The sequence below is a fragment of the Malaclemys terrapin genome, chromosome 16 (assembly GCF_027887155.1).
Source record: "Malaclemys terrapin pileata isolate rMalTer1 chromosome 16, rMalTer1.hap1, whole genome shotgun sequence".
NCBI lineage: Eukaryota > Metazoa > Chordata > Testudines > Emydidae > Malaclemys > Malaclemys terrapin.
Window position 1 is genome coordinate 28,209,587 of NC_071520.1, and position 13,396 is coordinate 28,222,982.

The window sequence follows — 13,396 nt, forward strand, 5'->3', positions numbered from 1 at the left end:
TCATTATCCTTAGCAGAGTGGGTTTCCCTAAAGAGATTTTATCTGACCATGGGACATATTTCATGTCTCAGCTATTCAGTGAGCTATGGAAATGATGTGGGATGAAACAACTAAAAGCTGCCTCATATCACCCAGAAACCAGTGGGACCCTAAAATCCATGCTGGGAATGTATACAAATGGGTTCAAAATTAGGATGAATTATTACCATTTTTGCTGTTTGCTTATAGGGAGGTACCTCAAGAATCAAAGGGGTTCTCCCTATTTGAACTCTGATATGGAAGGAAGGTGAGGGGACCCCTAGATCTCATCAGAGACTCCTGGGAAGAGGACACCAAGGTAAAGGAAGAGACAGTAACTGAATATGTACAAAGGCTCAGAAAGGAGTTAAAAGACGTGATGAGTATTATTCAAACTAACCTCAACGACAGGCAATCCAACAAAAAGTGTGTTATGATAAAAATACTTGTAAACACTCCTTTGATATAGGAGACTTTGTGTTGGTATTAAGTCTTGTGAAAAAGTACAAAATGCAAAATTCTTGGGAAGGACCCTTTGAGGTGACAGAAGTGGTAAATGAAGATTCATATGTTAAAAAGCCTCATGGTGATGCTGTCCTACAACTAGTACATGTAAACAGACTTAAAGCCTATCACAATATGGAAGCCCTGGTAAACATGATCTGCTGCAGAGTAGGGGAAACTGAGGCAACCTCATTAATCTGATGGCTGACTGCCAAACTGACTCAGATCTGGAAAGCATTGATATCTGCAGTGCATTAACACCAGTTGAAAAGGCAGAGGTGTTGGCAGTGCTGAAAAACAAAAAGAAGTGTTTTCTAACAAGCCAGGGAAGACACACTTGCTAACTCACAAGATCATCACCGAAGGACCACAGCCACCTCGCAGCAGACCCTATAGGGCCACTGGCAAGATGCAAGAACAAAGTTGTGCAGAAATATAGACCTAAGAGTAATTAAAGAGTCTGACAGCTCTTGAGCATCACCTGTGATCTTCCTCCTTAAGAAAAGCAGCACTGTAACAATGCGGTCACAGTACCGGATGAATATCCCACGCCTAGAACTGATGATATGCTGGACATTTTAAGCAAAGCTAAATAGCTGACTCATGATTATTGGCAGATTCCTTTAGATACGGATGCACAGAAAAAAAATCTGCTTTCATCACTGATATAGGAGTCTATGAATTCACAATGGTACCGTTTGGTTCAATTAAGGCTGGAACCACCTGTCTGAGGCTGATCAACCATGTGTTAAACGGTTTACAGAACTTTGCAAGGGCATAGCTGGATAACACCGCAGTTTAGCAACCCTTGGGCTGATCACAAAAAACACTTGGAAATTGTGCTGTCAAAACTCAAAGAGGCAGGCCTACCCATAAAAGCCTCCACGTGTAAAATTGGAGCAGCCAAAGTCCCTTTTTTGGGATGCTGGGAAAAGGGAGGTCAAATATCCGGATCCCTTAAAAGTTGAAGCCATTGTAAATAGGCCCTGTGTCTCTACCAAGAAACAGGGCCAATCTTTCATAGGTCTAGTAAACTATTACAGAAGGTTTGTGTGCAGGTTCAGTGACTTTGTATCTGCAAGCACTGATCTATGTAAAAAGACTAAACCCAACAAGGTCATTTGGACGAAGGCATGCCAGGAAGGATTTGATAAGGTAAAGAAAAGCTGGTCTGAAAAGTCTGTTCTAGCTAGTCCAGATTTTGACAAAATGTTTGAACCATGTGCAGATGCATTAGGCATTTGTCTAGGTCAGTGGTCTCCGACTTTTTTATGTCCAAGATCACTTTTTGAATCTAAGGACAACTCAGGATCTACCCCACCCCTTCCCTGAGGCCCCGCCCTTTCCCCAAAGCCCTGTCCTGCTCACTCCATCCCCCCCATCTCCATTGCTCACTCTCCCCTACCCTCATTCACTTTCACTGGGCTGGGGCAAGGGGTTGGGGTTTGGGAGGGGCTGAGGGGTTCGCAGTTTGAGAGGGAGCTCTGGGCTGAGCCTGGGGCAGGGGGTTGGGGTCAGGGCCAGCTCCAGGATTTTTGCCGCCCCAAGCAGCAAAAAGAAAAAAAGTGTGTGTGGGGGGGGAAAAAGCCGCGATCGCGATCTGCTCTACCGCCGCCACTTCAGTCTTCGGCGGCAATTCGGCGGCGGGTCCTTCGCTCCCAGAGGGAGTGAGGGACCCGCCGCCGAATTGCCGCAGAAGAGCCGGACATGCCGCTTCTCTCCATTGGCCGCCCCAAGCACCTGCTTGCTGGGGTGCAAGCTCTAGGAGGGAGTTTAGGTGCAAGAGGGGACTCCGGGCTGGGGCAGAGTGTTGGGGTGTAGGAGGGCATATGGGGTGCTGGTTCTGGGAGGGGATTCAGGGCTTGGGGTGCAGGAGGGGGTATGGGGTAATGGCTCCGGAAGGGGGCTCAGAGATGGGGGTTGGGGTGCAGCCTCCCACGGGGCAGCACTTACCTCCAGTGGCTCCCAGTCGGCAACGGGTGCAGCGAGGCTAAGGCAGGCTCCCTGCCTACCCCGCCCCCACACCACTCCCGGAGGGGGGCAACACACCCCTGAGGCCCTTGGGATGGGGAGAGCGGGGGGCATGTGGCTCCACGCGCTGCCCCTCTCTGCAAGCACCGCCCCCACAGCTCTCCCAGCCAATGGGAGCTGCAGGTGCGGTGCTTGCAGGCAGGAGCAGCGCATGCGGAGGGCGACCCCTTTCCCCCCGCACCCCTGGGGCCACGGGGCTGCAGTGGCCGCTTCCGGGAGCGGTGTGGGGGGCAGGGTAGCCTTAGGCAGCCACACTGCACTGCCGCTGGAGATCACAATCGACCTGTTGGTGGCCACTGGGCTAGGTGCTGTGCTGATGTAAACGGGAGAATAAGAAGCACCCAGTTGCCTTCTTAAGCAAAAAATGGACACCACTGAACAGAATTATTCTGTCTTAGGAAAGGAATGCTATGCCATAGTGTGGGCAGTCAAGCAATTAAGGCCCTATCTTTTTTAACAGAAAGTTCAGGGTCCTAACAGATCATTCACTATTAATCTGGTTAAACAAAACTAAAGGCTCAAATTCCAAGCATCTACGCTGGAGCCTTATACAGCAAGAATTTGATATGGAAATTGTGCATATAAAGGTTAAGGAAAACATGGTGGCAGATGCCCTGTCCAGGAAAGATGCCCCTGACCTGCTGCCTCCAGGGGCTAACCCTCTTGCAGCTTTGTTAGGGGGGAGGTGTGACTGTCTGTACCGCTGTATTCACCCCTTGCACCCTATTATAATTGTATTTGTGCAAGTGTGCCTTGTGAGGTATTACTGGAAAACTCGTAACTTGCTGGCCAATATTGTCCTGATAAAGTATGCGTGGCACACTGTATGTAAAGTTATAGGATTTCACTGTACGGTGTTACTAAGAAAGGTACCAAGTCTGTGGAGCAGCCAAACCAGCTCCCCAGAGACAAAGGACAAGATGACACCTCAGCCAGGTGTAAAAAGGTCAAATAGTGTCTCCCTTTCTCTCTGCCCAGGGCATCCACAACAGCCGACGAACAAAGGAAGCAGCATTGGACTGGGGGAGGGATCCTGACTGAAGGAAGTTCAGCCAGTAGGACTGCTGAAACGTGTGCTGGGGGAGACTTCGCTTTGAATTCATTCTTATTTGTTAAGTTAGGCATTAGCTGCATTTCACTTTTATTTTTCCTGTAACCAATTCTGACTTTTATGCCTCATTACTTGTATTCACTTAAAAATCTCTCTTTTTGCTGTTAATAAACTTGTTTTACTGTTTTATTTAAACCAGTGTGTTTGAACTGAAGTGTTTGGGAAACTCCATTTGGGATAACAGGGTTTGTGCATATCATTTTCTATTAATAATGTCCAGGAGGGAGCTGGGCACTACCAGACATACATTTCTGAGGAAAGCCTGGGACTGGGAATTCACTTGCATCGCTCTGCACTGTAAATCAAGAGTGGTTGGCTGCAGCACTCACAATATCACTGGGAATAATTTACATCCTGGAGGCTGTGTGAGCAGACCAGGAGTGGTAGCTACCACAGCAAAGTAGTGCAAAAGGCACCCCAGGTCAGAGAGCTGAGGTGACACAGCTGTTCATCAGTCCAGATTGTGCCCTGGATATGTCACATCCTCTGACTCTGTCTTTTCCAGATGCATGTAGACAGGGAAGAAGGGACAAGATGGAGCTCTTGGGGTTTTTAGGCAAAAGAGGCCCTTAGGTTAAGATGGTTTATTAGTATTAGTGAGGCCTGAATTGTCCACGTGGATTGAGCCCTAAATCTGAAATAAAGAGAGATGTGACAGCTAAGCACAGAAGGACTAGAGATGGTCTCAAGTCACAACACTCAGAACTAAGTTTCACACACCCCAGACTTTGGGCGGCTCATTATTAGAAATAAAAAATCTGAAAAGAAATTTGGATCTGAAAGTAGGGACTAGTGAAGAAAGGAAAATATCGCCCTCGGGAGCTGACCCAAAATCTAAGAATGGAAGTTCTCAAAAGTGCATTTTAATCTGTCAAGTCTGCTGCTCCCCAACAGACATGCAGAACGGGAGCCATCTGAGAAATTTAACTCTATGATGTGCAGGGTGACGTCTTTGTGACGTCTCGATTGGGAAGAGGAATGATATGCAGAAATTTAGCCAGTGTGTTCATTGGGATGAGCTGTATACGTGTATAAAGAGCCTGTTGTTCTGCAGCAATACGTCAAGAGGAATTCTCAGAGAGATAGAAGCTGCTCAGAGTTTAGTCAGGTGCGACCAACAAGGAAACTGCTCTGAAAAGATTGAGTTTGGTCACAGGGTGTGTGAAGTGTTTGTTTAGCCTGTACTCAAAGTGTGTTTTTCTGAGGACTGTGTCCTTGTTCCTTCGCTCCCAAAGATTACACTTGATCTTGAAGAGCCATTTTTAAAGGCTAATGACGATAGTAGGGACCCCTTCTCCGCAGAGCTAATCTGTCCTGCTCCAAGTATGAATAGTACTTTAAATGCCAGCTCACTTCCATCGCACCGCTCACCTGACACTCTTAAAGCACTTCACAGACATTCATGAATGGAGCTTTACCACACTCCTGTGAGATACTCAGTAAGTATTATCCCCATTTTAGAGCTGTGGAAACTGAAACACAAAGGCACTAAGGTCCATCTTTGAGCCTTTTTCCATGCTGCTCATGCCCGGACTGCCTCCCCACAATTCTGGCTTGTCAAGCCACATCCTTTTCTTGCAAATCCCTCCTTGAGATTTGTTTCTTCTGCAATGTCCACCAGAAGTGGGTTAGTGACAATAATAAACCACTCAGGGCCAGATGATCAGGTGGTGTCAATAGTGGAGTTCCACTGACTTTAAGAGATCTGGCCCTCCCAGTTATTCTTTCCTCCTGAGACTTACTGTGCAACTTGTCTTCTCTGTTTTGGACTTTCAGGCCTAGTCCTACAATCAGAAAACAAAAGCAGATCCACAAGTAGCCCCTGTTGACTTCAATGGCCCTGCATGGGCACAGGCACCAACCCACACAGAATCAGCTGCAGGATCAGGGCCTTAGATTGTGAGCTCCTTATGGCGAGAATTGCCGTTATGTTTATGCTTGTACAGCACCGAGCACAGTGTTAGTTCTTAACATATAATAATATGAAAAACTGCCAAGATGGCACTCACCAGAGGGGACATGCTGTACAGGTTCTGATTGTATTTCACCTTTAAATCCACGTACAGATGCCAGGTATAGTTGACAGTGTACAGAAAAGAGGCTACATAAAAGATCTGAAAAATAAAAACAGGCCGTATTTTATTCCATCAGTAATCATTTGCGCTTTCTATAGCAGCTTAGCTCCTTTCATCTCCAATGAACCCAGAGCACGTGACAAAACTACACTGGACAAGCTATAAAAACGAGACCTGAGAGAGTTCAAGGTGAAATATAAAAGCACTCAATAGGTACTCAGCTATCATACTGCTGAGCATGGCAGAAATGCCTGGCGAGCTAGATACAGAAATCAGGACATGCCAAAAATTAAGAGGCTGATTCTGGCCCGTCTCCTGAGCTCGTATGCTGCTCCAGCGGCAGTAAAGGAGACACAAACGGCTGGGGGAGAATTTCCTGGAGCAGCACAGGGCTGAAGTAGGCAACCCAGCACTGCCTCCTTCACAGGCCCCAGCGAAGGGGCTAAGCTGGGGGCATAGACATCAACTTCCTCCGTTCCCAGGGGGTGTTCGACCCCCACTCTTCCCCAGGCCTCGCCTCTTCCCACCCCGCCCCCACTCCACCCCTTCCCCCAAGCCCTCACCCCGCCTCTTCCTTCTCCTGCTCCTCCCCCTCCCCCCAACACCTTCTGAACACAGCTGAACAACTGATCATGCTGAACACCCACCATATTTTTTCTGTGGGTGCTCCAGCCCCGGAGCACCCATGGAATCGGCAAATATGGCTGGGGATGGAGCTGGGATCAGAAGGGAGCATGCCCATAGCATCCAGCACCATGACACAGCTCATAGGCAACTGTGGGAACGCTGCCTTAAATTAGAGCAGCCCCCAGCGCTTACGTCAGGGACCAGTCTGACCCCCACAGCAGTCCAAAATCGAGACGGTCCAAAGATGGCTTAAAGCTATCTTGGTCCTCATCCCCCTAGGCTGTGCCCTCTGTGCTGTCTCTCTCAGGAGACAACACAGACTCTGCGGCTAAATTTGCTTCCATTATGCTGATCTGGCCACACTGTCAGCTTCCCTTGAATTGGTGAGAATAACAAACCATAGTGCATTTAAGGAAGACAGCAGCAATGGAGAATGTGCGCGAGAGAAATAAGAAATCTAGAGCTATTTGGTCTGAGGTGTTTTCCAGCCCCGCCAGCTCTGAGAATCACCTTTGGACTGAGACCAAGCATAGAAAATCTGAACACAAAAAGAATTTGTTTGAGGAAGTTCTGGGCAACTGGAAAAAGAAATTTCTCTTACATTGTTTGCTGTGACATCATGGCAATGTCTGGATGGGTGCCCATTCAGGACACCCCAGTGGCAACCAGGTTCAGACAAGTGACTGGGTGTCTAGCTAGTGTAGGCGAACCACCATTTTTTTTCCTGGAAGTTCTCAACTAGGGAAGCATGAGCATGCATGGCAGAGTGGGAGGAGGAACTGGATGAGAAAATCCTTCATCTGGATTGGCTACCTCCTGCTTGACTGAGGTGAAAAGGACTCAGTGTCAATCCTGGTGTCACCCATTGGCAATCTTCATGTCACCTCATCATGGGAGACTACTGATGAGGTAAGAGACACTGGGTTTCTTGCTTCACTGGATATGTCTATACGGCAACTAGTCACCCACAGCTGGCCCAGTCGACTCAGGTGTGTGGGGCTCTGGATTTAGGGCTGTTTCATTGCTGTGTAGATGTCTAAGCTTGGACTGTGGCCCAGGCTCTAGGACCCTATGGGGTGGCAGGGCCCCAGAGCTCAGGATCCAGCCTGAACCTGGAAGTCTACACCGCAATAAAACAGCCCCACAGCCTGAGCCCCACAAGCCAGAGTCAGCGGGCATGGGCCAGCCATGGTTTTTGATTTGTTGTGTAGACATACTCACTGCAGCCACCAATGTTCTTAGCCATTGCTAAGAAGGTCAGGAGAAGTGACGATTGCTTTGCAGTAAAGTATGTTGCAATGACTCTCCAGCTCATTATAGGATTTTTAATAAGGACCCATTGCCCTTTTCGGTGCCTTCCATGGGAGGCTCTCAAAGCACTCTACAAACATAACTCATTTGACTTCTTATCTGCCTCCCAGCCCCCGAGAGCTAGGTAAATGTTATTACCCCCATCGTACAGATGAGGGCGCTAAGGCGCACACACTTAGCCAAGGCTTCTCATTGAGTCATTGGTAGAGCCACGAAAACAGCCCTGCTCTCCCAGCTCCCTATCCTCAGCTTCTGGTATTGGGGATAATCCTGCAGGCCTAAGGCCATGGTCCCCATCAGAGCCTGGCATACAGAAATAAAGCTGGAGCGTAGGAGAAAGCAGGAGCCCTTTGTTTATCCCTCTTCAGTCGCTACTTATAATCATTTTGCGATTTTCCATTGTGCGAGCCAAACAGAGTGGAATCTACCAGAATGTTATTAGGTCATTAGAATTTAATTGGGGAAACTGTAGATGACGTGCGTAATTACAGCATGTCATCCTCTCTGTGTTTTGTAACATGGAATCAAGAGTTACGACCGGAAAGGGACAGCAGAGGAGAAAATATGTCACTTTTTAATTTCATTTGTTCAGCTAAGTGCTGGGGACTGAAGTGGAGGAAATTGTCAAGGAAGAGGAAATAAAACAAAAAGCATGGGCCAAACTCATCTCTGGTGAATCATCCATTGACCCCAATTGTAACTCCACTGACCGCAGTGGAGTTATGCCAGGGATGAACTTGGCCCTGCATTTGGGGAAAGGAGCCATGATTTGTATTGTCTTCCATTTAAGAAAGTAGTAGAAATTCTATGAGCCCCACTGGTAAAGCTGAGTGGAATTATGATGCTTGTCTTTGCCTGAAAACATAAACAGGGACAATGGGGATAATACGTCTCTATCTCACGGAATGTTGTGAGGAAAAACTATTACTGTTTGAGGAGCTCAGGCCTAAAACCTCAAAGGTATTTAAGTACCTATCTCCCACTGAAAGCCATGGGAGTTGAGTGGCTAAACACATTTGAGGGTCAGGGCCTCAGAATGATGAGCACCACTGAAAAATGAATAATCCAGTACAGGTTAGTCATGACTGAAAATGTTGTTACCATCTGACAACGGTTCAGTGGTTGATATGATGAAGTGTGTGCGGTCTCAATCTGGCTATAGTGCCCACACAGCACAAACCACCACCACAACTGGCACTAACTGAGCTCCTGGTTCTCAGCAGAGAGGCCAAAGACTGAATGCGCCAGGCAGTATAAACTGCCTTCTTTCCTCTTGAGGTCGTCCCTCCGTGTCACATGGTGGGGCAGCAGACGGGACCTTGCACTGCTTTCCCTTTGCACTTAATCTAAGAACACTAATAAATAACAGTCTCTTGCCCATCTCCAGCCCCTCGTGGCACTTTACAAACATTAATCAGTGCCCAAAGGAACATTCTGACAGAAGGAATGTCCTTGTTATTTGCTGCACGTCTATGAAATGCAGCATCTGTGAGTTTCTTGAGCCCAGGACAGGGAAGGGGGGAGGTTTATTCATTTAATTAGTTTACAGCTCACGTGTGGCCTGCTGAGGTGCTGCTCAACCTGTCTCACACCTGCCTGAGTTCCCATCCTGCCTCCTCCCTGCCCTGTATCTTATCACAAGACCCAAGTGAGGCAGGGGTTGCTATGGTAAGCACTCAAGCTGTTTTAATTCTGTCCTAGAGTAAATAGCAGAAAAGGATCTTGCCAGAGTGCGAGTTGGATCTGCCAGACCTAGCACCCTCACATCAGAGAGGGACTGCCTTTGTCCTTACCTGGGAACAGTCTAAGGGGCTAATGAGTCCCCTGTAGTCCCCTTCACTGGCTATATGTACTTGGGTAACCATGAGAGATCAGGGTAATGGATTCACTCATACTCACTGCATTCAGGAGCTGGCAGCGGTAGCATAAACATCTCAGCAGGAGCTCACTTATCTCAGGTTGGGACAAAGGCAGGTGCTGATGGGTCTCTCTCATAGGGACACAGGACACACTGTACCTTGCAGGTCCATGTAGTCCAGTGTCCTGCCTCCAGCAGTGGCCAAGACTTTATGCTCCAAAGGAACGTCAAGTTCCCTCATTTTGCAGCTACCCTTTTAGGCTCTGTTTCCTCCAACCTCTTGCAGATGCCCCCAAGCTGCTTTGCCACAAACCAAGGAGGCAGAGTGTGCCATCCCCGGAATGCAGTGGTGACAGAGCATTGCCTCGAGCACACAGTCTCCTTCACTGCACTTCGGCCAAGAAGGGAGGCGTCTCTGAAGTCATTGCCAAACCCACATCTCCTGTGACGCAATACAGCGCTCTGACGCCAGGCCAACATGCATTCCAACCTTTCCCAAAGTAGTCTGGAGTAAACAGAACCAGACAAATGGCAGACTTTGTCACTCCCCGGAGAAGTATGTGCCATGACAACCTAATCCCCTGACCTCTTTGAGCCATGTCTGACCAATAAGAAACATGGCCTCATGATAGTGTTCCGATGGCAAACTTGCATATGTGGCCTGTGAAGTGACTTCTGTCCTGCAAGCTCCCTGCAGCCACACGCCTAGTGAATCTTCCCATATAGTCACTTCTCTGCCCCAGCTCATTATCCTTGTATAACCCCCAAGTAGACTATATCCTCATTGGCGAGAGGTCGTCGCCATGCCTTCCCTAATGGCCGAATTGCATACAAACCTTTTGTTCCTTACCTCCAGGCTCAAGGTGAATGTATATCATTGTTTTTACAGCAGCATAAGAGTAGGTAGAGAGATCAGAGATAAGCTCCAAGTGGAATAGCTGCTACCTAAGTACAGTACTTGGTGTCATGAGTAATAGGAATTACCCATGTGTACGGATGTTTAAAAAAAAACGATGCAAAACTATGCCACAGTAACCCGACAACCATATACGAAACAATGTGAGCGTTCTCACCTGCTGTACATTAAGTTACCTTCCTGCCCTCTCTACAACATGCAAAAAGCCATTTCCAGCTCGGCTTGACGGAGTGGGGTGGGAGGTTTCCTGGTAGCCTACATGGAAAATGTGTGGCCTATGCACCAGAACAAACCTGATTCAAGTCTGGACTGCAATATAGGAATTAAAGAAGAGAAAACCTATTAGGTAATTTTCTCCACCACCCCAGGGGCCAACGTAACACTGCTCCCTACAGTGTGCTCTTCGGTACATTGCCTTGTCCTGTTCGAGGGTGCACACCCAGAGGGGGACCTCACTCGAATGGACTCTGCTGGGAATGACAAAACAGTAGCTTTAGAGTTTTCAGTCTTTGTAGGTTGTTTTTTTAAACTTGAGTCAATATTCCAAATTAGACATAAAGCTCCTGGCTGCTTGTGGCCAGAGAGCCCATGACATTACCTGTAAGAGCAGTGGTGGTAATAGCTGAGCCTTGGCCAAGCTGAAGTTCAAGTAATTAAAAGCTGCCTCTCTAAATTCTCCCTGTAGTTTCAATGGGATATCAGTCCTCTTCACTTCTCACCTTACCGCTGTGGCCATGCATGGCTATGTGCTGTGAACCAGCTGCCATATTCCACCACATTGGAGTGATGGGTAAATTGATTTCCATCAATTACTGATGGAATTGGCACACAATGTAGAGATTTCTGGGCCAGTGTGAGACTTAGTTATTGTATGTGAAATTCTTTGGCTTAATGCTGACGCAAGCCAGGCTGTGAACTGGGAGCTCCTCAGGGGGCAGAGAGGAAGGATTTATCAATCCCAGGCAGTGAAGAACTTCATGACCACCACTCCTGCCTCTCGAGTACAGTGGCCTTCACAACCAGCATGCTCCCTCTCCACTGGGTGAATGGCCTTGGATCTATGAAGTGACAGATCAACCAGTCCTTCCCCTTCCCCAGCCCCAAATCCAGTGTGCTGGTGGCTCCCATAGAATGGGGTCTCTGGCACATAGGCGTGAGCACCCCATGTGCAGCTACCCAAATCTTTGCATCCCCCCCGCATCATGGAGTGGAAGCACATCAACTCCTCTGCATCTGGGGACTTCCCTGACCATGAAGGCAGAGGCAGGGTTTGTCATGCTAAGAGGCTTCACTGTATTTCCCAGCTAAGCTCCTTCGGCCCAGAATACAGTTCATCTTCAATTTGGCCTGCTTTTAAATAGCCCCAAAGTCCTAAATGCAAATGGCTTCCTAAATACTCTCCCCTCCTTCCAGCACAAGGCATTCCAAAGCCCTATAGCCGTTGGAGGGTAATGGGTTTCTGCACTGAGCTTTTGCTACTGCCACAGTGTCCCACTTGCAGCCCCTCACACATTTCCTCTCCCTGCAGTCATTACCTGTCGTGCTTCAGACGTCTACAAATCGACTCTGACAGGAGGAACCCTAATGATGCAGCGGCAACCCAACGAGACAAAAAGAACTGTCAGGAAAATGATTCCACTTCACTGAGGCCCCTGCACATGAATTCAGCACAGAACAGGACACACAGCTGACCTTCAGGGCATCAGGCTGAGCTTACCATGAGCCCAGCAGCCCACAGACAGAGTAATCCAATGGGACTGCTTGGGAGACTATTGGTATACGGGTTACAGGAGCGGATCCCATGGGGGCTACTCATGGGAGTAAGAGTTACAGGGCTGGTCCCAATGGGAATACCAGAGTTTGTTTGTTCTTTTACAGGAAGGAGGAGTGTGGAAATACAGCAGTACATTAGTCACAGAGATAGCCTTGGGTACCTGCTCAACAAGAGACGAGACCAACTCATTTAACATAGACAACTGAACACTCCCCATAGCAACCCTAAAGTTACACTCTGTCTCTAATAGACTTTACCTTTGTAAGGTAGGTCTGTACAATTATCCTTATTTTACAGATAAGACACAGAGATCTTACCTATTAAGATCAATCAGCAAGTCAGTGTCAGAGCCAGGATCAGAGCCCAGGGCCGCCTAACTCCCAGTCCTGTGCTCTAACCGCTAGACCAGCTCATGACATAGTTCTGTGCAAAGCAACCTCACATCACAAGCTGATAACCCAGAGTTACTCACCTGACCAGTTGTTTGAAGATTATAGCAGACAACATCTTGATTTGTGGTTGGTGTGGTAGAGAGAAGAGCCCCAATGAGCCAGCACATCCCCAGAAACAGGTCAGAGAAGCTCAGGTAGAACAGAGGGCGCACCTAGAAAAGTTGAATTGATCATTTGGCTTGGTGAATATTGTACATAGTCCCACAGTGGTCAGCTACAACAAGGGTTTCATTTTCACCCTCCTTTTCCTGATATACTTTCATGCCAAGCCAGCCTAAGAATGCTGCTATCCCTACACAAGGAAACTGGACTGATTTGTGCACTCGGGAGACGTTTACACCAGAAGCACCAAGATTTAATGATCATGGGCTAGGGCCACGTTAGCAACTGCCCAAGAATCTGAGAGCTGCACCAAATCTGACTCTGAAGATTCAAAATCCTATGATTTAATAAAATAGATTTCCTTTGCTGTGTTATTATAACATCCGTGGTGACAAATGCTGAAGTATTTTGGAAAATCCTACATTTTTCTGTCTATGGGTGTGTCTGTTTCCCTAGTACATAGCACAGCTTGGAAAATGGAATACCACTTTAGTTACCTTGTGGTCAGTTTCTAGCCAATTTCAAGTTCTCATGCACTGGCACAAGACCACTGCATTTGAGTTGTAAACACTGCAGGGAAAGATTTACTTGTTTAAAATGATGACCACATTTTCATT

At 47.7% G+C, this 13,396-nt stretch overlaps 1 protein-coding gene across 3 annotated transcripts in view; it reads right to left on the reverse strand.

The window, feature by feature from the left end:
* TMEM116 (transmembrane protein 116) overlaps window positions 1-13,396 on the reverse strand; it is a 28,445-nt gene that overhangs the window by 10,397 nt on the left and 4,652 nt on the right. For all 3 annotated transcript variants that reach the window (XM_054006501.1, XM_054006502.1, XM_054006503.1), the window contains exons 4-5: window positions 12,698-12,829; window positions 5,674-5,778 (exon numbers count right to left, since the gene is read on the reverse strand). In XM_054006501.1, the coding sequence (XP_053862476.1) occupies window positions 5,674-5,778; window positions 12,698-12,829 (237 nt within the window). The remainder of the gene's footprint in view (window positions 1-5,673; window positions 5,779-12,697; window positions 12,830-13,396) is intronic.